General features: G+C 40.5%; 2 protein-coding genes across 6 annotated transcripts in view; one reads left to right on the forward strand and one right to left on the reverse strand.

The window, feature by feature from the left end:
* Positions 1-23: 23 nt before the first annotated feature.
* Positions 24-15,082, forward strand: SKP2 (S-phase kinase associated protein 2). 2 transcript variants are annotated; one of them, XM_027745592.2, is made up of 10 exons: positions 24-109; positions 819-1,057; positions 5,243-5,354; positions 5,631-5,774; positions 6,363-6,497; positions 7,800-7,898; positions 9,410-9,537; positions 11,114-11,165; positions 11,832-11,939; positions 13,057-15,082. In XM_027745592.2, exons 1-10 carry the CDS (start codon positions 102-104, stop codon positions 13,268-13,270), a joined length of 1,239 nt encoding a protein of 412 aa, XP_027601393.1. In that variant the 5' UTR covers positions 24-101; the 3' UTR covers positions 13,271-15,082. The 2 variants fall into 2 exon arrangements, with proteins under 2 accessions (XP_027601393.1, XP_027601392.1); XM_027745591.2 differs by lacking the exon at positions 24-109 and having other exon boundaries at positions 587-1,057.
* A 2,527-nt stretch (positions 15,083-17,609) lies between these two features.
* NADK2 (NAD kinase 2, mitochondrial) overlaps positions 17,610-25,016 on the reverse strand; it is a 30,215-nt gene continuing 22,808 nt past the window's right edge. Inside the window, exons 8-12 of one of the 4 annotated variants that reach the window (XM_039390728.1) lie at positions 23,256-23,399; positions 21,238-21,293; positions 21,101-21,163; positions 20,479-20,602; positions 17,610-18,370 (exon numbers count right to left, since the gene is read on the reverse strand). In XM_039390728.1, the coding sequence (XP_039246662.1) occupies positions 18,232-18,370; positions 20,479-20,602; positions 21,101-21,163; positions 21,238-21,293; positions 23,256-23,399 (526 nt within the window). In that variant the 3' untranslated portion in view covers positions 17,610-18,231. The remainder of the gene's footprint in view (positions 18,371-20,478; positions 20,603-21,100; positions 21,164-21,237; positions 21,294-23,255; positions 23,400-25,016) is intronic. The other 3 variants (XM_039390730.1, XM_039390729.1, XM_027745596.2) reach the window with 3 other exon arrangements.

A 25,016-nucleotide genomic window follows, 5' to 3' on the forward strand; every position in this document is an offset into this window, starting at 1 on the left:
CGGCCGCTCCCCCCTCCCCCCGCGGCTTCCGGCCGGCCCGGGGATGGCGCGGTGCTGAAAGGCGCGGGGCGCGCGGCGGCGCGCGCGGGCCTGTTAGAGCCATGTACAGGTATCGGGACACGGGCATACAGGGATACCGGGATACGGAGACACGGGGACAGGGGTCTCGCTGGCGGGCTGCGCGTGAGCCCTCGCGGAGGGAGGGCGTGGGTCCCCCCCGCTGCTTAGGGGTGGCGGGCTGTGCGGGGGGTCCCCGGGCACTGGGAGCGGGAATGGGACCCCAGGGGAGCGGGAGTGGGTCCCGGGAGAGCGGGAGTGGGTTCCTGAGCGCGGACGCGGTGCGGGGCCACACGTGTGTGTGCGCGCCCCCGGGGTGCGGGACGTGCGCGGGATCCCCGGGCCGCTTCTCTCCCGCCCTCAGCGGGCGGCAGTCGGGATCGAACGCCCGCCGTTCCCCCCGTCCATCCCGCCCCGCTGCCCGTGCGGGGGTCCCGGCCTGACCCGGTTTTGGGGGCTGTGAGGCCGCCCGGGGGTCGAGCCGTGCCCGCCGCCTCCGTCAGTCCCCTCGCCCGCCCCATCGGGGAGCGGGGCGCCCTCAGTCCCTGGCGGGATCTCACCCCGAACGTGCCAGACCGAGCACACGCCTGCTTATGGCCGTTGCTGGTGCTTCCAGCGCCCACAGATCCCCCGTTTTGATCGCCCCGCGTGTGGATGTGGGTTACGTGTGAGTTTGAAATGCTGCCGTGCGGCCGTCCCCGTCGTGTGTTCGGTCGGTCTGGCGGTACCCCCAGAGCCTGCGGGTTTTGCTCTGTCTGCAGGAAACACCTCCAGGAGATCCCATCCTCCAGCACTAATGTTTCCACCAGCTTGGACTGGGACTCCAGCAAGACCACGGAGTTCCTGTCGAGCATGGGAGTGTCCGTCCTTAAGAAAGACAAGCTGGGCAACGAAAACATGCCGCAAGACCTGCTCGTGTCATCAGGCTGTCCTGCTCCAAAACGGCAGAAGGGGTTTGTTATTGTGCGCCGCCCGTGGCTGCTCCGAGAGGCAGAGCCAGGTACGATCACCCTGGTCCAGGTTCTGCTCACGCTTCAGTAGAGGTGGAGAGTGGGCATCACAAGTTGCCACTGCCTTATTGTTTACTTTTTTTGCTCTTACCCAGCAGAATGTCACTTTCAGATCTGGTGGCTTTCAGGCCTGGGTTGATAAACCCTGTTTTATGTAAGCCTTTAAACAAGGGTGGTGTATCTGGCTCCAGAACTGTGGCCAATGAAAAGCATGGATCTCTCCTGCCTAGTCCTGACGGCTCCTGTCTGTGTGCTGGGGATTTGTGCTGCGTGTCCCTGTGTCTATCTGCTCTTTCTGTGTGGGACATGGGTGGCACCTTGGCCCAGCAGGGCCTGTTGCAAATGAATGTTTTAAGGTTGCTTGAAGAATCACTGGCAAAGGTATCAGCAAAAGCAGATTTAATATAAAAGTGAAAGCACAACGAAGTTCATTGGCATTGTTCACTCTACTGCTTACTAGATGGTTAAAGCACACAGAGAAAAAGCAGTAAGATCTAAAATCAATCACTCAAAAATCAAAGTCAGCCCAAAAAATAGCTATGTTGAGGCACAAGATTGAGTAGACCCCCTGGCTAAACTTGAGCCCCGGAACTGACCAACAGTTTAGGCCTAAAAGTTTTAACAGTACTTAAAAGCACTTAATTGATAGCTTCAGTTAATTTAACAAAGGATTCATAGTACATTTGCTTTAGCTTGTTCGCTCTCAGAGGCACACAGACCTGAAAGAGTATATACAAGGTATATACAAGGTATATATAGTATCCACCTGTGAAAAATTCCCCTTGAGTTCAGTGAAGGACTCATGTCAGATGCCTTTGCATCTTCTCAATGGGCAAAGAGTTGAGCCTCAAATACTGCATGTATCAGCCCAGGATCTGTCATTATCGTTTAGTGGTCCTCCAAGTATAGCAAATTTGAGAGTTTGCTGGCTTTGAGAGGCCCCCCCCTCAGAGGGAGATGCTGGTCACAGCCTGCTGTGGTCCAGGAGACCTCAAAAGAAACAGGAGCACAAGTGGTGTTCCTGCAGTAGCAGGGATGAATGAGGAGAGGAGTAGGAAAACCCATCTTATTGATAAAGGATTGGTGCCGCCAGCAGAATTTTGTTTTTATTCGACCATGGGGCAAATTCTATGTACCTAGTCTGCCAGAGTCAGATGGGCTTCTATCTAGCAAGGGCAGAAGGACTCTAGCCCATAAGTTGTCAGGGTGATCAGGAGGGCTTTAAACTAGGTTTGAAGGGGGAAAGGGTTGAAACCAGGCTCTCCAGAGATGAGCCTAAGGGTGGAAAGTCAGAGTTAAAAGTGAAATCAGCAGCCCAGCTGAAGTGCACGTACACCAATGCACACAGCGTGGGTAACAAACAAGAGGAGCTGGAAGCCATCGTGCAGCAGGAAAGCTGTGATGTAGTCGCCATCACGGAAACGTGGTGGGATTATTTATTAATTATTATTAATAAATATTATAATATATATAATATATATATTATATATAATATAATATATTAATATATAATATAAAATAATATTTATATATAATATATATTTATATAATATATATAATATATAATATATAAAATAATATTTATTAATATTTATATATATAATATTTATTAATTATTATTAATTATCGCGTGACTGGAGTGCTGCCATGGGTGCCTACAAGCCCTTCAGAAGGGACAGGCAGGGTAGGAGAGGTGGAGGGGTGGCTCTATATGTTAGAGAGTCTGTAGAACTTGAAGTCAGTAACAATAAGGTTGAGTGCCTGTGGATCAGAATCAAGGGGAAGGCCAACCAGCCTGACATCCTAGTGGGAGTCTGTTACAGACCACCCAACCAGGATGATAAGGATGATGAATTGTTCTACAAGCAGCCGGCAGATGTCTCAAAATCGCCAGCCCTTGTTCTTGTGGGTGACTTTAACCTGCCGGATATCTGCTGGGAACTCAACACAGTGGAAAGGAGGCAGTCTAGGAGATTCCTAGAGTGTATAGAGGATAATTTCCTGCTCCAGCTGGTAAATGAGCCTACCAGGGATGGGGCCCCTCTAGACCTCCTGTTCACAAACAGAGAGGGGCTGGTGGGAGATGTGGTGGTTGGAGGCGATCTGGGGCACAGTGACCATGAAATAATAGAGTTTTCAATACTCAGGGATGCAAGGAGGGCCATCAGTAAAACTTCTATGCTGGACTTCTGGAGGGCAGATTTCAGCCTACTCAGCAGACTGGTTCAGAGGGTACCTTGCGAAACAGCCCTTGAAAACAAAGGGGTCCAGGAGGGATGGACATGCTTCGAGAAGCAAGTCTTGAACACACAGGAGCAGGCTGTCCCAGTGTGCTGAAAGGCGAGCTGGCGGGGGAAGATGACTGGTCTGGCTGAATAGGGAGATTTTGAAGGAATTTAGGGGAAAAAAGAGAGCTTACTGACTATGGAAAAAAGGGCTGGCTACTCAGGAAGAGTTTAGGAATATAGTTAGGTCATGTAGAAAGAAAATTAGAGAGACAAAGGCACAATTTGAACTCAATCTAGCCACTTCTGTTAGGGATAACAAGAAATGCTTTTACAGATACATCAATAACAAAAGGAGGGGCAAGGAAAACCTCCATTCTTTGTTTGACGTGGGGGGGAACATAGTCACCAAAGATAAGGAAAAGGCTGAGGTATTTAACACCACCTTTGCCTCAGTTTTCAACAGTAAGACAGGCTGTCCTCAGGACAACTGGCTTCCAGAACTGGTAGACAGAGACAGGAAGCCGAATAACCCCCCTTTAATCCAGGAGGGAACATTTAGCGACCTGCTGAGCCACTTGGATCCTCACAAGTCTATGGGACCTGATGGGATCCACCAAGGGTGATAAGGGAGCTGGCAGAAGAGCTCGCCAAGCCACTCTCCATCGTCTACCAACAGTCCTGGCTCACCGGGGAGGTCCCAGATGATTGGAAGTTGGTGAATGTCACGCCGATCCACAAAAGGGCTGCAAGGAGGACCCGGGAAACTACAGGCCCGTCAGCCTGACCTCAGTGCCTGGCAAGGTTATGGAGCAGATCATCCTGAGTGCAGTCCCACAGCAGCTACAGGATGGAAAAGGGATCAGACCCAGCCAGCAGGGGTTTAGGAAGGATAGGTCCCATCTGACCAACCTGATCTCCTTTTATGATCCGGTGACCCACCTGCTGGATGAGGGGAAGGCTGTGGATGTGTCTACCTGGACTTCAGCAAAGCCTTTGACACCATCTCCTGTGGCATACTCCTGGAAAAGCTGCAGCCCATGGCTTGGACAGGGGCACTCTGCTGGGTTAGGAACTGGCTGTTGGGCCATAAAGGGACTGGCAGGGAAAAGAGCAGGACTATAACCTGAAGACCTTGGACACTTGAAGGGGTTATAAGATGCTGGGTTCCTTTCCCTGGTGTCAAAATGTGTTTTCAGTATGAGTGAGTATGGGATGCAAAATAAATAAGCAGCTCTCTCCAGACACTAGGCTATCATATGGAAGGTGGGAACGGCCTCAGACAACCCTGTTTTTAAATAAGACTGAGTGCTGGGTCATAGGCAGCTGTAGCTGAGCTTCACCACCCAGAAATTTCTGATGTGAATTGCAACACCTTCTGGAGCCCTGTATCTACTTGTGAGAAGCTGAGATTGTACCACATCCTTTCAGATAATTCTTGGGGTGGAGATAGCATGCCTGTTTTAGGGAGCAGTTTGTAGTACCTGATTTTTTCTGTGTATCACACAAAAGCATAGCTCACCTTGAGCTCCCTTCTGGGACCCTTGCATGCATAGGAAGAGTGGGCATTTCAGAAGGGAAAAAAATAAAAGAGGATCACACAAGCCTTAGAATAGAAAAGCAGTAACTAAGATGTGCTCTTGTTTCCCAAATGAGTATGTGAATAATGATTACTGTCATTTTTATCAGTAAAATTGTTTTTCCATGGCTTTAGTACGTATAGAGTTGATATTATGGGAACTTTTGCATTTGCCAGGCATGACTATGCAGAGATGGTAATAATATCTTCCTACACTGAAGAGCTGAAAGGGGGACAAATAGTGGGCTAATGTCTGTATAGCCTAAAGAGGTTGTAGAAGTGCTTTTAACAGCCAAACCAAACAAGGCATCTGATCAGCAGGCAAGAATGAACCAGCTTTAACCAGAGTGTGTTTTGCTCTTTCCCTAAAGGTGTTTCTCTGGATGCGCTTCCAGATGAATTACTTTTGGCAATCTTTGCATATTTACCCCTAAAGGACTTGCTAAAAGTTTCAGTGATTTGCAAGAGATGGCATCGTCTTTCGTAAGTGTTATTTCTCATAATTTAGTACTAAAGAAACTTTCATTTCCATGGACTGTTAAATGATATGGTTGTAACCTTGTTTATTCATGTATAATTCAGTTTATGCCATAGGTGGGTTATATGGATGTATAATCAAAAGATGCTTCACATATTTTAACATTAATATAGTCTATTAAATAGTTTTCCCTCCTCTCAGTCTTTTTTTTGACACTGAAAACTTCCTGTGGTTGTTGTGACCCTTTTGAACTCACTAACAAGTAAAATTCTATGCCTCAGGTTCGATGAATCTCTCTGGCAGACTCTTGATCTGACTGGTGGGAATCTGCTGCCAGGAGTGCTTGGAAACTTGCTGCCCGCAGGTGTTACTGTATTCCGCTGCCCAAGAGCCTGTATTGGAAATCCATTGTTTAAAACAACCGAGTAAGACCTTTTCTGCATGTTCTGGATCCTGAAACCCTGTCTCAAATATTCACAGTTTTTCTGTGTAGTTTTGGTTTTAAGGTAGTAGCAACCAGTAGCAGTATTTGTGCTGTCTGTGGCCTGTGGAAGTGCTGATCAGTGGTTAGACATGTTTTGGAACAGGAGAATCTGCATTCACCTGTCAGCTATTTAAAACCAACCCAATGTGATTTTTTGAGAGTATTGAGTGTTATAAGGCACTTGCAGAACCATTTCTTGGTTCATTTCTTGTAGAACCAAGAATTGTCACCATCTCCAGCATTTTACATGGGACACGACACCCAAAAAAAATTATTTAACTGCAGCAGGGTAGACTTTCAGGTGTTATGAGGAATTGTGAATGCCTGGAATATGAGTTGTGCAGTTTTGTCTGGTAGCTTAGCAGTAGGCCCAGTGAGCTTAGTCATATACTCAATGTGCAGCTGAACACAACAGTAGAACTAGTTTGTGCAAGTTTGTATGGTTTTAGTGTGTGGGATATATTTGTGAAGCCTGTTTTAATGCAATTTTAATAACTTGAACTTTTCCTTTTTTTTTTTTTTTTTTTAGACTTCTCAGACTGCAGTACCTGGATTTGTCAAACTGCACAATGTCTGTTGCAGATCTCCAGAGTATTCTTTGTCTGTGTGAAAGACTGCAGAACCTCAGCTTGGAGGGACTAGCGCTTTCTGACAACATCATCAAGTGAGTGACATGTTTGGAAATATTCTGGAAATACCTTCTGATTTGTGCCATCGTTTTGTGCAGGCTAATGAAAGAATGCAGTGGAGAGTTGTTCCTTGTGAAGTCTATTGAAATGGCCAGTTTTAAGCACCTAACAGAGCAAGCTGGCAGGCTAGATGAGCTGCCTGTTCCTACCTTCCAAGAGATGAGGTGAAGATGAAACACCCCTATAGAAAAGTGTGTCTTGGTGCCATTTTTTTTCCAAAAATTCCCCAGAGTAGGAGGAGGTTGGAGAAACTGCTCATCTCTCTAGGATTTGTGTCCATTGGCTGTTCCCACATCCAAGCTGCACAGCAGAACTACTTTTATTTTCCCATTTTTGTGCTCCCAAGAGAACTGTGTGTTTGGTATGCAGGTTCTCTTCTATTTTAAGGGCTCTGGGTGGCTCTACCACCAGCTGCTCATTGTGCTTCTGCGCTATTACTCACTTCTTTGTTGAACTGCACTCTGAGGTCGTGGAAAATTACAGATTCTGTGAAGCAGGTGAACTGTTTTTTTTGGTTGTACTGAAAAGACACTCTTGGGTGTGCAGTCAGTCTCCTGTTCAGTCACATTAGGTGATTGTGGAGGTTGCCAGGACCATAGGTCAGATGGCAGAGATTCTGGCTGTCCTGCTTTCTGATGCCTTCCTCACTCCAGAGAGGGGGAACCAGACACAAATCAATATAGTTTGGCTTTTGATACCAGGTGAAAACTATGTGAAAACTGCATATTCATCAAGCATTAATGATGGAATTTTACTGCCTTATGTACAAACGTAGATACTGCACGTGAGTTTTTCCAGGTTTTGCCAAATGCATGTCTGCTCTAGTCTTGCAAACAAATGTGTTCAGGGGATGCTATTTGGACATGTTTTGTTGTAGAATGACCTCCGTCTTGCAGAAGGATGACTGTTGCTTTGTCTTTTGTTGAGGCATAGTCATTTCTGATAAGCTATGGTATGTGTTTATTGGCATACAACAGAAGGTGGTGAAAAGAAATCTTTTCCTTGTAAACTTGGTAGTTTATAAACATGCAGACTTGTCAGGAATGTCAACTATTACATTCGACAGTTATCTCTTTCAGTGTTGTGCTTTGATTTAGCAAGTACAGAGTTGAGACCCTTAGTGACTCAGGTTTGTCAGTTGATTAAAGAGGCAGTACTGCTTGTTTAGTGAGTCACTAGAGCCTGGGATCGTAGCTCTTAAAAATAATCGCACATCCTAGCAATGCTAGCGATGTTCCAACATTTAAATTTTATCACTTTTTTTTTTCCCTCCCCAGGAGCATTGCTAGGAATCCCAATTTGATACGACTAAACCTTTGTGGGTGCTCAGGGTTCTCTGCAGAAGCCTTGGAGATGATGTTGAGCAGCTGCTCTGTGTAAGACAAAACCAGTTTTTGCTGTTCCTGCTTACTGCTATTCCTGAGAAGAAGGATCCTTTTTATTTTTTTCCTTGGGCCTCCCAGTTATACTTGTATCTAACACCTTTTCTTTTTTTTATGTGCTTCTTTCTGTTCCTAAATGCCTAACAGTTGAATAGCGGAATAGTCAGGTAGTTTCTCTCCATCAAGCTATTTTCTTCTGTAATAGCAAAGATGCATTTTGGTAGTTTTTCCTTAATCATCCTTGTTGGTGGATAAACCCCACTTGGTGGATAAACCCCACTTATGTCCCTTTCATGTCCCGTAAATTTGATTTTCTTAACAAAAACAGTATGCGATTCTCACAAAGTGAAAGTGTGTGTTTTGAAACTGGAAAGTGGAATCCCAGAGCTCTCTTTGCAATCAGAGTACAGCATGAATGCCAGAGAAGACTGTGCCTTTCCATGGTAGAATAATCCTTCAGTAACCTTCTAGTTCATGAAGCACTGTGTTCAGATTTACAGCTCTTCAGAGATTAAACCATCTGCTGGCAGGAAGTCATTGAACTGAGCCCCAGTGAGTCTGGGATTTATATCCCAATCTTTCTGCTGACTTCCTGTGACATGCGAGACAACGTACTTAATCTTTCCTTCTGCAAAAGCATGTTTTTTAATCAAATTGCAAGTTAGTGGACAGCCAAAGCCTTAATCTTTCTTGTTGCTTGGTCTGGTTACTTGGATCATGAGCTCTTTAGAGGATGGCAGTCTGTGCAGTGCACAGTGAATAGCAGATGGCAAACCTGATCCTGGGAATGCTAGTGGCAATTTAACTGTTTTTTCATTTATGTAGAGATTGCCAGCTAAATGCTGTACTTGTGCATTCCTCGTGTCTTTGTCCTCTGGTTACAGCTACACCACCTGCACACAGAACAATACTTCATCCAGCCCCATGGTGATAAACTATAGGTAATCAAGCACATAAAGAGAGTTAAGCTCACAGCATGACCAATATTTATATAAAACTGTAAAGTATTTTATGCTAATTAGGATTAATTGGTCATCTGACCAGTGCTAATGATGGATAGTGTTTTTTTCCTTTCAATGTGACCATCTGTTCAGTAGTAACAGATTCAGGTCACAAACTCTGATGAAAAGACAGTGTCTCCCTGTGGCAGTCCTTGGAGAGAGACTCCACTTCCTAAGATAGTGAATCATTCCAGATGGAACTGGCTTTGGGAAGTCACTCTAACCCCTTGCCCAGATCAGGATCTAAAATTAGCACTGGCCAGGTTGATGAGGACTTTCTCTGGTTGGATCTTGAAAATATCCAAAGACAGATTCTGCTGGGTAACCTGCTCCATTAATTAGTGCTTAATCATTGTCATAGTAGAATTTCTACTCATGAATACAGGAACTCGGTAGTAGGCGTGTTACAAGTATTTCCTTTAAAAGTATCAACTGTAATAGAAAATATCAGAACTTGAACTGCATTTCATTCTTGTTAACAACTCTTTGTTCATTTGTAAATAGGCTGGAGGAGCTGAACTTGTCCTGGTGTGCCTTCACAGCCACACATGTCAAAGCAGCAGTCAGTCATGTTACTTCAGAAGTCACCCAATTAAATTTAAGTGGATACAGAGAGAATCTACAAATAGCAGGTAAATAGCAGCATGAGAAATCTTCATCCCATTGTGGGATAAAGCAGCAGGCTTTATATTTTCTTCTGGTTGGCATCCAGAAAAATCATGTACTAACACTGATTTTATGCTCTGTATAGCATGAAGTTGTTGATGTCAGAATCTTACTCATAATTTCTAGCTCAGACAAGAAGGGTGAGATGATTTTTCTTCTGAATTTAAAAAGAATCAGGTGAAAGCTCATTTCATCTTCAGTTTAAAGGTATAGCCCTTACTTCTGAAGTAAGTCCTGGAAGCTGGACTTGGTATTTCGCCGTGAATTGGCCTTCCAGATACTGTTCCTGGAGCTTTCTTAAGGCTTCTACTGTTGTGGCTGCTGAAGGCATCTTCCAGAGGAGAAAAGTCACAGTACCTGCTTGAGTTTGAGACTGACATACAGATGCCAGTTAATTGAAAGGCAAATAATCTCAATAATCAATATTTAACTATTTGCTTGCTAATGGTTCTTGGAGGAATAGTTGTGTAAAGTTGGAGAGTAACAGAAAATGCAGATAAATCTAGATTTGGGGAGAGGGTACAACAAAACTTAACAAGAGCGTAGATAAGGACTGATATTGCTTTGGTGCTAAAGAGAAATTAATTTTCTCAATGAATGAATTTGACAGTAGGGCACTAGCTGAAATGTTGGTGGTAACCTCTCTTATTTCTCTTTTAACATCACACAGACCTCGATATGTCTTCTCCTTGTGAGGAAATATGCAAATCTTATCTCAATCCCAAACCCACAAACAAATATGCTACATAATCTCCTTTACATCAAGAATTTAAACCTTCTGTTGATTGGACCATTAGAGACAACGTGCCAACCTCTTCTATTTGCCAAACACTGAGTGACTTTACTCTGTTTCAGTGCAATAGATATGCCATAAGACTTGAATAGCACATTAATCATCATCATTTAGGTATTGTTTTCTTTAGTTTTTGCACATGAATTCTTAAATACCAAAGCTTTCTTGCATGTTGTTGAGCACCTTGCTAATAACAGTGGCTTTTAGGTGATATCTGAGCCACAGGGGAGTAAATGCTATTTGTACACAATGAAAAGGTCTCAAGAATTTACAGTTTAAATCAGGAAAACTATAATTTTGTCATGAGGAAAGAACTTTCTGTAGGTAAAAATAAGGATGCCTAAACTTGGTGCTCTGAAAGGGTATTTGATGTGTGGAAAATTTCTGTTACTTTTTCACTACATGTAATTATTTCTGGCATCTCACCATTACTATGTCTTGGTAGATTTCACAGAAATATCACTTGAATTACTCCCTTGCTGAGTTGGTGGCGCAACTGACTTTTAGGGACACTTCATTGAACTAAATGTATCTGCTTTGCTGAGGATTAAAAGAAGTCCATGTAAGGTATCTTGATAGGCAGTCTGGATGCTGTCTTAAGCATGAATCTTTTAAACAAAAAGTTGAGCTTTAGTTGTGGGGTTCTAGTAGAGAAGATACGAATGAACATAAATGGAAGTGAGTAGGCTGTATAAAGCGTGTTCATCTTGTTACTGAAAGGTGGACTGACTCTGTGTGACTCTTTTCAGATGTGAAAACACTGGTGGAAAGATGTCCTTTTCTTGTCCATTTAGATCTCAGGTAAGATCTGTGCAGCTAGTCCTTAAATCCTTATGGCTCAGGGGATTAGCAGTAATACATGATTGCACAGCACTGCACAACCAGAAAATACTACCTAGGCTAAAACTACAAAAGATTTGCTATCTGGCATGACCTAATCTGGAGTAGGTAACTAACTTGAAGATTTCTTTGCTATCTCATCATAAATATTATATACCTACAGGATTTATTAACTAGCAAGTGAGGGTAGTTGATAGGTGGAATGGAGGAAAGCATTTAGATGCCTACAGTTTATGAGCCAAGCATCCTAGAGAGAGTTTAATTCGTCTCTGATATAAATTAGTTACTTGGCTACGCAACAGTAAAAAGAAGGGTGTATTTTGGTTTTGACCTAGTCAATGACAGTATTTTGAAATCTCTCTGTGAAGAACTTGTCTATTCTTGGCAGGAGTTCTGCAGAGTATCTGTGTGAAGAGAAACTTCTGCTTCACTTGCCCTTCAGTGATAATCAAAATTCCTCCCCTCAGAGCACGTATACACTAGAGATGGGTTGCTTCTATATTGAGCAAAAACATACTTTAGTGATAGAAGTTGATGTTTATTAAATTTCTTGGCCTGAATTTTGGAAATACCAAATTTACTGCTGCTTTATACCTCAGCCTTTATTTAATGTGCTCTTCTGTACAGTGACAGCATGATGTTAAAGCCTGAGTGTTTCCAGTATTTTCGGCGACTCATGTTCCTCCAACATCTTTGTCTTAGTCGATGTTATCAGATATCACCTGCTGCCTTGATGTAAGTAATCTCCAAATAGTTTTGGTTTGCTACTCATGCAGAGGGTAAGTTAATTTAAACTTGCTTTATTTTAGGTTTAGAATTGCACGTACTGTTTTGAAAAGCTTACTGGTGTGAGGAACTGTGAATAAAACTGAGATAAAATAAGCTGCTATAGCATGGATAGCTGCTATAGCTCTAGGTCTGCTAGAGCATGTACCTTTTGAGAATCCAGACTGGAACCAAAGGTGTCTGAGATAATCTCTCAGTGATATCAGTCTGCACTCATGGAACTGGCTGCTCCATGTATGCATTAGTGGCATTCTACCAATGTTACTCATTACCAGAACTGGAGTTTCCAGTCCTGCCAGTGACCAGTATTGATGTCAGTCCTGGACTTCCGACTGTGCAGCAAGATTTGGAAGAGCTGTCAGAGTTGACAGTACCTGTTGACTAGCTAACCTCTGTATATTTTTGTGAGCACCTTTATTAGTTATTGATTGCAGCTGAAACACTTAGAGTTACTTGTTTGTGGGGGTTTTCCTACCTTTTATTAGCATGGAAGCTTTCAATCTCAATAGTTTAAGGAAGGATGTCAATCCAAAGGATGGTCAACAACAAGAAAAAAGATTGTGAGTGGAACAAGACTATTAAAAATATGCATCTGAAGAACCTTTCCTGTAGCAGCGTGTGCCTGAGCCTTTTGACTTTGTCCAGTAAGATACATAGTTCATATAATGATAGGGAAAATGTAAAGCAATCGAGCCAGGGCTGGATACGTACCAAAACATTGCCACAAATTGGAAACTGATAGTACCTAGGGGCTTTATTTCCTCTGAACCATACCCTGAAACTTCATCTGGGGCAATTTCTTCCACTTGTTCTAAATTTTTAAGTCCAGGGAAATGAAAGGGGAAGAACCAGTTGGTTTTCAATCTGTGAGAGAGAAATCAGCAAAAAATAATATATTCATCCAGTTTCATGAAGTATCAGGACAGAGAACTAGTTTCAATTAAATGTGTTTAAGTAGTTACCCTCTTCTAAAAATTAGCAGAAATGGAGTTCTCTAGCTTGGGTACAGACTGAAAAAAAGAAAAAAAATGTTTTTAGTTTCATGATTAATTTCATATTTTTCTAGAGAACTTGGTGAAATTCCAACGTTGAAGACTCTTCAGGTGTTTGGGATAGTGACTGACAGCTCCCTGCAGCTCCTAGAGGAGGCACTGCCTGCAGTGAAGATCAATCGTTCACACTTTACACCCATTGCAAGGCCAACTGTTGGCAGCAAAAAGGACCATGAGATTTGGGGAATCAAATGCAGATTGACATTGAGAAATCCTAATTTCTTATGATATGTACAGTGCACTGGATGCAATGGACACACTGTGCATTGAAGCTCCTTAAGAAACAAAGTGCTGGAGCACCTTTAATCATAGTACTGTTATTGTAAAAAGCATTCTAATTTGGTCTTACACCTTAATGATGTTTCATAGTATTTTTTAGCATTGTTTGTACTTCAAGCCTTTAGAGATCTGATGATCTGTGAGCAATTGTAGAATTTTTCAGGCTTTTTTTTTTTCTTTATACAGGGGATCTTTGAAAAACTTCCAGTTAACTCCTGGAAGAGTTAATGCCTCTTAGATAACCTTTGCAAGCTGTTCCTTAACTCCTGGAACAGCTTGCAGAGGTGCTAGGTATCTTAATAAGGTTTATAAAGGAATTTGCAGAGCTCAAAGTGAATAAGATATTAAACCTATTCAACTACTTAATTGAACAAAATGCACAGTAAGATGAGAAGCTCTGAGCATAACAGAGGACTGAGTCTGAATTAATCAAACTTGAAAACAGTAACTTGGGGATGTCTACACTAAAGCAGCTAAGAGAGCTCAATACTGTACAAGTTAGGAGGAGCATAAAGGAGCTACATTAAAGTTTTTACTTAGCAGGCCACAAATGATACTTTTGTCTTCAGTATTGTGCACTGCTAGCAAAATACAGTCTGAGAAGCCCATTCAGAATTAGCATCTGTAAAAATAGATGTTGGTTGTCCATGCTGGTTTCATGTGGTAGTGCTAGGTTTTCTGATTAAATGTTACAGAACCTTAGTGTAGCTTCTGTGAGTCTAAACTCAGATAAAATTTCCTCCAAAGAACAAGATCTTTCAACTGCAACTGATACAGTGGTAAAAATACTGCAGGAGGAGGGCTCAAATGGTTCTAGATATGACCAAAAACCCAAAACATGGAACTGCAGCATAAGAATGCTGGAGGGAAGAGATGCTTTGGTGCTAGCAAGAAACATCAATTTTCTTTTGTAATAGTTTATGTTTGTAGTAGCACTTCACTTTTTGTATCTGTATCGCTAACCACTGTTGTCTAGTGTGGATTTTTTTTTTTTTTTAAAGTCATAGAAAAAGCTGAGTAACTGTCCAAAAAAATTAAAAAAAACCAAACCAAATAAAAGGATAGGGACAAGTAATGACCTTAACTGAAACTTTCATCTGCATCTATTATCAGGGTCCTTGTGCTTCAGGCTAGAATGTTCCAAAAGGTGTTCTATCCGATAAGTTCTAGGACAAAACTTGGACCCTCTGTGTAGGGCATAAATATGCTGTTGTTTTTCACATGAATGCAGTCAGCAAGCAGGTGAATTTATTAATGGATGTTTAAGAGTAGCCTACGGCATTACTGCAGGGCTGTTGCGTAGGTACAGTTTTTCCTATTGCAGTCTGAAGAAAAGCATTCAGGTATTAATTATCTGGTGATGCAGAACACCTTACTTATGGGAAGATTGTATTAGTACTAGAATTTGATATTTAATTTGACTTTCTAGAGTACAGTAAATAAAACACATTATCATGCTAATCTGTTTTAAGTTGTTTTGGTTTTTATTCAGTTTAACAGTGTAAGTAACAGTTGATTCTTTAATGGGCTTGTGTCCCTTACAAAGATGTTAATGGGCAACATACCTTGTGAAAACTGGAGAAGTAAGGGGATTTGGATATTCTGCTGCTTCACCATTTGCTGCCTTAGTTTTAAGCCTTAAATTACTTCAAGGGAAAAAAGTAAATCTATGCAGCTTAGCACTACCATAAATACTTCTCCCTGTGCACAATGTAACTCCATGCACCTTCTGTTGCATTTAATAAAGATCTAAGAAATTGCTATGTTGTACAAAAAGACTGATTAATGGGAGAATGCTTTCCCTAATTTCCCCCCAACTTTGTGTAAAGGGTTACAAAGAGGGGAATTTACCCAACCAATGTGTAAACATGGTGTTATCATGAATACATTTAGCATTTACTAGACTGTGCTTTAAAACCATCTACAGAATTGGGACAGGAGTATGGGTTTAGCTAGATGGAATAGTCCTGAACTACTTTCAGCTACCAGGTTCAGTGCTGGACTATCACCCATCTGTTGGTTACGGTGGCAGCTGTAGCAGACACACAGTGGAAGTCCCTGGGGTTAAGGTGCACCACTGACCTCTTATTAATTTATTTTCTCACTCTTGTGCAATTCATACCAAAAACTGCTACATAGCAGTCTCTGCATTATACCTAAAAGCATGAAGGCTTACAAACCACTAAAAGAACCTGAACAATAACAGAAGAAGCTGAGTGCATGAAACACTTTTGAAAGTCGAAATAAGGCACAGGAGAGCTTCATTTATCAATTAACCTTTTCATTTTTATTACATAATGTATAAACACCACGTGGAGAGGAGAAAAAAAAAAAGGCAAAGAATGACAGGTCTAGTTTAGCAGAACACCATGTGGACTGGCACTAAATGAAAAGACCATGGATTTGACTCAGCAGGTAGAAGAGGTGCAAAGATCACCACCAGTCCACGCAGATTAAATCAGTGTTAAACCAATACTCTGTCCTGTCATGGAATACTGTCTACCAGGTAAATTGTACTGTAATCCCTTGCAATAAAGGATCCTTAAAAAGTATTCTACAGTTCTTCAATAAAAAAGGTAGCTGCTTCTCATTTATTATAAATTTCTGAATCATCCTAATTAACTTAAGCATTCACCAGTAAATGCTTCAACAGAAGTGCAATTAAATTATAGACAAAACCAGTAGAGGCCACTCATGAGTAAGTCAGGCTTCCATTTCACTAGGTTAGGAATTTGTGAAAACTTACTAAGTCCTAAACCAGATCATAAGTTGGATCTGTCAGGCCTGAAAACATTGTCTTTTAGTCTTGACATTCATAATAAGGAATGGCAGGCGTGTTTAAGAGGTATGCTTACTGATCAGACTAATCAGTCTCCATTAAAACATTACAGCACACAAATACCTAAATAAGCAGGGGATGACATTTCTGACATAATTTGTCTATGCAGGTGTTCAATACCTAAATCTGATCTAACAGTGGCAAAGTCCTAGGAAGTAATAAATTAGCATTAATGGCACTGGTGGGTTTGGGGGTTTAACAGAATATTGACTGGTGTACTAGGTAGAGGCACATAAACCATCCTTAACTGGTTACTGATGGAGTGACAACTAAAACGCCCTAGTTTGTGTGCACACAACCTTAGAAAGATTAGTCTTTTGCATCTTTACCTTTAGACTAAAGTTTTGCAGATTTTTTTTAGACATTAAAGGCTTTATTCTGATAGCTCCTGAACTTACCAAGTTTTGAAAACTTATTTGGCTACTTTTTTTTCCCCTCTGGCTGTGCAATCATGATAGCCAAACAGTGTAAATAACTCACTTTGCAACACACTTAAAAGGTAAAATGTACACAAACAGTGATAGCTTATTCAGAAATCTCCATCAGTATCACATTTTCCTAGAACTGAATGGTCAAATCAATTTCCTCTAAAGTATGTTTTCATTTTGTATTCACTCAAGTCATAGAAGAAAAAATCCTTTATCTACTTCCTCCACCTATAAAGAGCAGTTCACGTTTTGCAAGTGGCAGTAAATATACTGATTGGCCACAATGGAGAACATTTCCATTAGACCTGAGAACATCTGTTACAGAAGTCTCTCTGCTCAAAAGCAGTTTAAAGAAAACTCACTTTTGGAAGCTAATCTGTAGTAGACAGGACAAAACATACTTTTTTCAAGTCATGTAGTAGAAGAGTTCATGCTGTAGGAATATTAACTTTGTCAAATTCTGCCCTCTCTTCTATGCAATTATCAGCACAGATTTAAAAGGCAGTCACAGTTTACAGTTTCTCCAAAACATTATCAAAAAAGTCACTTCCTCTTCTATAATCAGAACTTTGTTTTTCTATTATCAACTTGCTTACCTAACATGAGCAGAGTACATGTAAAATTCATTTGTTGCCAGTTAAATATCAGTAGAATTCAGCACAGGATTGGAACTTTCTGAGGAAGGTAAAAACATATGGTGAGAAAACTGGAAGACATAGGTATTACCTTGAGCTCCAACTCCTAGTACACAGGATATCTCATTCTTCAATTATAAGAAATTCATAACCTAATATTTCAAACTATTTAACTTAATAAGGCCAAATATCTTTCTTAATGATAGCCACCTACATGCACTAGTGTGACTGAACACCTGTTTACCAGTTAATCCACTCAGTGAAGGAATCTATCTTACTTCAACATGATTTCTATAATTTGTAAATTCCCGTTGAAAGGCTTAAGAAAACCTCTGGGTTTCAAGTCCCTCTCTAGCCAGACAGAAAAAGTAAAAGCTACCTCATTCAAGATGTACTAAACCAGACTTTTACTTCTGATGTAAGCCTACAAAGTAGAAAAAATACTGGAAGAACAAAAAAAAAATTGCCACAAATTGTATGAAACTACAAAGTTGTACAATTTTTGAAAAGCATACAAAAGGTTTGTGTTTCCATTTCTATTACATCAACATCATGGTTTACCAAAACCTATATATCCTTGCATCAAATTGCTAGATCGACAGTCAACTTTTCTACAAAAGTGTATGTATGAAGGTACTTAGTTTCAGTCCCAGACTGTTACTAAAAAAACTGTACATCTGAATATTTAATGCTACTGACTTAATACTTGAACCCAACTACCTGTGTTTAAAAGGCTGTTCTTTCATGTTTGCCTTACAGGTTAAAATGTCAATTTTCACTGAAGTTAGAGGTAACACTTCAGATACATTTCTTTTACACCAGATGCAAAAACAGCTTAAATATCAGGCTAATGTTTCCCCAACCCAAAGGAATGAAAAGCATTTCAAGCTTCCTCTAAATGCTCTTGCATCTGAAAAAGCCAACATCCAGTATAATGCAGCATTGTGATATCCCCATGGTTTCCCTCTATGGATCCATAAATGTTTCAGCAGAAGACACGAGGGTCCTTCATTCTTCCAGCAGAACAGTGCACAGTGCATCCTGTGTGTCAATCAGTATCGACGCTATCGCCCCATCATTAAACTCAAAAGATGTTCCTCCATCCACAACCATACAGGCATCCCAACAGCGGGAACGGACACAGACTCTGCAAAAGCCCAACAACTCAGTTTTCACAAAACAGCTCAAACATTTAAGTATTTCACAGAAGCACTCAATAATAAGACTGGTTTTTGGCCCTTCTTTTGCGTGGGCCAGTAAATGCTTAATCACATACTTAGAGAACTATTTAGCACGGCACCAAGCACTAGAACCACCCCCAGTTATCTCTGCTTTGTGTGGATGTAGCAAAGAGTCCAGGGAGAACTGAAAGACTTGTTCAAATAATTGCTCCCAGAGTCTGAGAACAGCCTATAACTTAATATTTGGTGTTGAAAGCTGCAGTTTAGGTATATTTTTTTAAAAGAAAGCTACTGATGATCCCATTTAATCATGATCTACTTTAATCTTCACAGAAAAGTTTTCAATTAATTTATGATTCTAACGCATTGTCTTCATGTTAAGTGAAACATACAGTTTCAACTAGCAATGTTTGATAGTCAATTAATATAGTCTATTTTGTTACATGAATCATTCAGAGAAAAGGGAAAGTAATTTCAAAGACAAAAGGTGAAGGTCAGAATGCTTGTCAGACAACTTCATGAATAGGTATTGCAGCGTACTGCTGTCAATATTAGTCTGACTACACTACCTTAAAGCTAAGAAATTTAAATCTAAGCTTATAAAATTTAAGGCCTCTCTCTTAGAACCAGACAAGATAGAATAAAGCTACTAACCACCTTTGTCATCACCTACCTTTAAAGGAAAATTAACCATTGAAATTTATCCCTTCATACAGAAAAAAAGAACACTATTAAGTAATGAGTTCTTGGTCTGTACAGTGTTCTGATATCCAAAGTTTAATCAACAATTATGCAGTGACTTAGATTTTCAGGAAGACACATCTTCCAGAAATATGAATACCTTTATGACTTGGTCATACAATGTTGTTGTAACACTGGCTCAAAAAGAGAAGAATTTGGGTCCCCATCGGGTCAGAGCTCCTTTAGACATTTGTTTTGATATAAAAGGTTGAATTAATATTTAATTAATACTGAAATACTGTATTGCTTTCAATTGTTTGTGTTATTGTTTATATGTTCAGTTATTCTGAACATAAAACTAACAGTTGTACATTTTTGTATTTAATTGTGGCAAGCTTCACAAAAATCATAGAATCTTTAGATTGGCAAAGACATGCAAAATTATTAAGTCCAAGCATTAAACTAACACTACCAAGCCCACCACTAAAAATATGGCCCTAAGTGTTTTTTAAATAATTCCAGGGATGATGATCCCCTTCCAGGGAAGATGATTCCACTACTTCACTGGGCAGCTACTTCACTGTACTAATTTCCAGTGCTTGACAGCCCTTTCTGTGAAGAAAATTTTCCTAATATTCAATCTAAACCTCCACTGGCACAAGTGCCCTTAGTTAAAATGATTTAATTACCAAATAATTCAGTTTGGAAGGGCAACCTTCTACTCAAAGCAGGCTTTACTTCAAAGACAGGTTAGGTTGCTTAGGGCCTTGCCCAGTCAAGTTTTGAGTTTCTCCAGGGACAGTGATAGCACAACTTCTGGACAACCTGTTCTATCACCTGACTATTCGCTCTGTGAACATTTTTTCTTCTTTTTTTATCAGAATCTTACATCCTATAAAATCATGACTGTTGCCTCACATTCTGCTCTGAAAAGAGTTTAACTCAGTCTCCTCTGTAACCATCCTCTGGCAGCTGAAGACAGCAACTGGCTCCTCCTGGCTCAGTCTTGCCTCCTCCAGGCCACACAAAAGCACCCTTTGAGTCTCTCCTTTACACACACACGGTGTGTTCTGGCCTCCTCATTCTCTCAGTGGCCCTTTCCTGAATTCACTCCTGTTTGTCAGTGCCTGTGTCTCATAGTGAGGGAAATGGCACACACTCAAAACTGAGCACAGCAAAGTCCTTTTATTCTGTAAGACTGTGGATGGATCAAACATTAAATAGGCATAACACAACTAGGAAACATTTTCCTCCTGCTGTTATGAGAACAATGCTCAAGCCACTCAAAACACAAACTGGATGTTGAAACACTTCAAGGGAAAGTCCTGGATTACTCATACTTTTTGACATACACAGAATGAAATAACTCTTCAATGCTGCAGCCAACACTTACTTTGAAGAGAAGCCACGCTGACGGCTACTCGAGAAAACCCTGTTTACAATAGGTTCTCGAACACTGAAAAACATCTTTGGTTCCTCTGGACTGTAGAGCAGAGACTCATTGAAATCATTTGTTACTGTAAACAGAGAAATCAGCCATTAGGTTTTCCAGGGAAAATTAGTTACTCTCAGAAACACTCACTCCTCCAGGAAAGAGTGGCTTCTCTACCAAAAGGGAATATTGAGTCTTGACAGATGTTTAATAGTCTTCACAGGCAGAAAAACCCCTACTTTTACAGAATATTCCTTTCGGTTCTGCTGCATGATGAACACTTAACAGCCCTCTTCAGGTAATTAAATGTTGTGTTTCAATATGTGTATTAAATAAAGTGTTTCAAATCTTAGGAGAACTGAAATTTTCGTGAAGATTTCTATATATACAGAAACCTAAATAAGTGTTTTCATATCAAGTAAGAAATTTTTTGCCAAATGTGCCTAAATAATGTTTGCAAAAAAGAATATTCTTATTGAAGGGGCGCTAGAATACTGAAAGCAGTGCTCAGTATTAAGAGTAGAAACAAAATGAACTGGTGAAAGTTAAGACACTTTAAAGAAATCCTGCCTTTTTCACTGACCTTTTTGCACTAAGTCCGTGTTCAATGGCATATCCAAACTTCCACGCTTTTTCGCTGTTGAGTCAAGAGCAAGAGCCCCAATTAGGTAAGAGAATGTTTATATAAACTTGGCTAATAATGCCACACTATTCACTCACCGATCTTAAGGATCTCTTCAACAGCTTGATGTGCAACCTTGTTAATATTATAGGACCTAGACAGAGAAGTAGAAGTCTTGTTTGCTGAGCAGTACAACTTGGGAGAAAAACAAAGCAAAAAAACCCTAAAAATTTTGCATACAGACAAAGAACTATGTTCAACATTTGGGAAAAACAAACAAACAATGAGATTAAGTGTGATATCAGTTTCTTCCAAAAAAAAGTCTTAAATTAACTCTTGGTTTGGCATCTACCTGTGGCTTTGCAAACCTTAAAAATCCACTACCTGAAGTCTTCAGGAAAGAGCATGATACATGGGGTGTAGTCTCTTTACCAGTAATCCTCCTGTCTTAACCCAGTAACTGCTGATTTAAGTCTGCATTAAAAAAACTGAAGCATGACAGTTCTACAGATTCAGTGTGTTCTTATCCCATATATCCAACTCTTGCAAATTAATCCTCTCTGTTAGTTTTCATTTATGAACCAAACATTTCTTCACAAATATTATGCCTCTTTGTTTGTACCCTAAAGTGTGGGCTTGAATCTCATAGGAACTGGTGCATATAGAAAAGGGACAGTCAGATCAGACACTTCTGCATTTGACACATTTGGATGAAAAAGTCAGCATAAAGCCTATCAGACTGCAGAGCTGCTGAGCGTGGCTGTCCAAGGCTCCTTCTCTTACATGTACTGCCTACCTGCAAGCCTGATCAGATGCTGGCAAGAAACTGAGATGCACAGTTCGAAATTTTTCTCTCTCTCAACTAGATGTCCTTTTACACAAGTTTTGGCAGCTAAAGACAGCACTTGGACATTTAAATGTCTCTCAGTCCAAGGGGGCCTGAAATTCCAGGAGAGCCCCCAAACCACAGGCTAAGGAAGATCACTCCACTGAGGCTTGGCCTCAGTTTAGAGAAGTCCAGCAACACAGCAATGGACAGGAGCAATCCTAGAGTTTGGTCCCTGGTTCTGGGATTGCTCAGTACAGAGTGTATAAGCAAATGAAATGCTTAAGAACAGCATTGAATTAAGACTGTACTTTCCCAAGGTACTGAACACTAGGAAAGTTTCCTTAGCAGTCTGCCAATTTCATTCTTGGCAGGCTCCAGGACTAAGTTATGCTGACTGAATACAAAATTCTGAATTACAATGAAGAGTAAAACCCAGTAACCATGGTTACAGCATGAATATTCATTTTCGAATTTCATTAAAAGCTTCTGTTGTAGTTCATCTTAGGCTGCCACATAAATCCAGGGCCTATTGTACAACTTTAAACTATGAACACAAATAGATTTCAAGGCTTTCACTGTACATGTCTCTCACATCTCAAAACTAAGTTGATTAGACTTACATGCAGTACTGCAGCTTGTTTAAGCTGAAATTAAAATAATTTACCCCTTTGATTAAGCTAGCACAGTTCTGTGTAGATATTGTCATCTTTGTTTAAGGAGAGTACTTTGGCAAAGAGATTGTGCCCTGTCAATTAAATATGAAAGAAACGAGGCTCGAAAGGAGAATGGACAGTAGATGTGCCAGAGACAACTTAACACTGCTTCCAACTACATGTTTTCCCATTCTTCTTAGAGCTTAGATTTTTATAAGTTTACCAAGCTACATCATCTAAGCATTTCCATTTTAGTCAACAAGAGTAGTTCACAGATCATCCCAGTATGCTCTGCAAGTCAGAACAGAATCTCCTTCCCTCACCACTCCCAATCATTCATCTTCACATGTGGCATTCAACATCTTTCACCAAAATTACACCTACGGTAAAGTTCTGTGTCAGTGCTGCAGCTCCTCACCCTTTCAGTGCTTCTCTCCATACCTACAAGTAATGTGAGCTCTACTGTACTGATATGCCGAGACAGATTTGAACCATGTTGACAGTGAGAATATTTGATATTCACTGACTTACCCCCAGCCCAACAGTCCCAGCACAGACAAAATAGGTAAGCAAAATAGGTCCATCTAGCTTATCTGAAATGATATTTTATATCAAAGCAGCAACATGTACTTACCATGCTTTTGATCCTGTTCCAGTACACACATTAAGCCCTGAACTCTTCTGTTTTTCCCAAGGACCATCATCAACTGATATTTCATAATAGGAGGCCCTATGAAGCGAGAATTTAAAACTGGGTTTGCAGGACTTAAAGTTCTCCCTGAATAAGACAGAACACACAGCCTTATCAGGCACATAACAGTTTAGAGGGGCTAGTTTCAAATCTGGATGACAATTTCACAGACTTTGCACAGTGTTTCCAATTTGACAGCTACTTCTGATTCACTGATTCACTTCTCATATTAATTTATGCATAAAACCACCTCATGGTTTTGGTTCATCTAGGAATCACTTTGTATATAGAAGCAGGATTTGCTGGACTTACAAATAAAACTGTAAATAATTACCTTCCTTGCATAACTGTTGCACTACTGAAAAATTGTGCTTATGCTACCATTAGGTCTCATTAAATTATGTCAGGGAACACTAAGATGTAAGGCACTACAATATAAGTAATAGCATGGTTTGAAGCTGAATTCTTGATCACTTCAATAATTAAAAATCCATTCTTTCAGGAACAGCTTAAAACCATCAGTAGGCTTATATTTCTCTCTAGGGTAAATTCTTCCTAAAACAGAAATGTACTATGTCTTGAGGTACAATCATGTCCTGCATGTTACTGTTCATGTATCAGGGGATTGCTCGTATTGGGTCTAGAGGGGCCAGAGGGTTTCTCTCTGTAAGCTTCAGAACATTCAAGAGTTTATTTATGAACTAAAGTTGCTGATGTTCACAGTGCCTAATGCAAAAGGTATGATACACTCTTCAGATTAGTAGGACCCTCTTACAAAAACACCACATTTACTGTGTCATGCACGACTGAGTTTCACCTTTCTTAGTAAATGGACCTTACTGAGCTATTTTAGGTGAAGAATATTTCGGTCTGGATCCATTAGGAATACAACTCTTGACTGTTTGATGTCAAACAGTTTATCCTCTTAGTAACTAAGGGTATTTTGTGTAATCACTCTTGAGAAGATGGGGAGATGAAAGAACTGGAAGTAAATTATCAACACGGGTGTACAGTTTGATTCAGTTTAAGATAATTTTTGCAAGGTGGGTATGAAAGGTTTTCTGTTTGTTGTTTTTTTTCTTCTATTTCCTTGTTTTCTTCACGGACATGCAGAATAAGACCTTAGAAGAAGCTGCCAGTCATTTTGTCCTAATAAACAGCAAACCTGTGCATTTGAACCTTACAGAAGACTCATCTCTGTGACATCATTATTTAAGTCGTCAAGTGTAAGGTCCTATTAACACAGTATTTCTTTCTAGAGATTAGTTCCTACAGGCATTGTGTTCCACAGTGGTTCTCAAAAACACTGGAACCAAAGACCACAATGTACTTGTGACACTCCAAGTGTTGGAAAACAGCTTTTTGTTCCTCTATCACTGTCTGTTAAAGAAACTTTTCAGAATCTTGAAAAAATTAGGTTTGATTTAGTAGAAAGCAAGATTTGTATCTCCTTGAGACTAATTCCTTCTGCCAGACAGAGGCTGCAGTCTGGATGAAAGATAAAGAACTCCTGGAACACTTACACTGTTTCCCGCAGCAGTGTCCCAGGCACTTTACCAACACAAGAAGTTGTTACACTCTAAAGCAGTTTTTCTGTTGTTGTTGTTTGGGGTTTTTTTTAAGATAAACAATAAATGGAAAAGGGATATAAAATACAAGTAAAAGTTTGGCCAAATCCTGACCAAGGATAATGTTTTATCTATT

This window comes from Pipra filicauda, unplaced genomic scaffold, assembly GCF_003945595.2.
Source record: "Pipra filicauda isolate LSUMZ 115617 unplaced genomic scaffold, ASM394559v2 scaffold86_size2582843_pilon, whole genome shotgun sequence".
Taxonomy (NCBI): domain Eukaryota; kingdom Metazoa; phylum Chordata; class Aves; order Passeriformes; family Pipridae; genus Pipra; species Pipra filicauda.

What these genes read in the sequence shown, in the direction of transcription:
- SKP2 (XM_027745591.2), top strand. Translation starts at nt 712, where the DNA reads ATGTGGGTTACGTGTGAGTTTGAAATGCTGCCGTGCGGCCGTCCCCGT. An exon ending in GCTCCGAGAGGCAGAGCCAG is followed by an intron (nt 1,058 to 5,242) that starts GTACGATCACCC and finishes CTTTCCCTAAAG; the next exon opens with GTGTTTCTCTGGATGCGCTT. An exon ending in AGAGAATCTACAAATAGCAG is followed by an intron (nt 9,538 to 11,113) that starts GTAAATAGCAGC and finishes GACTCTTTTCAG; the next exon opens with ATGTGAAAACACTGGTGGAA.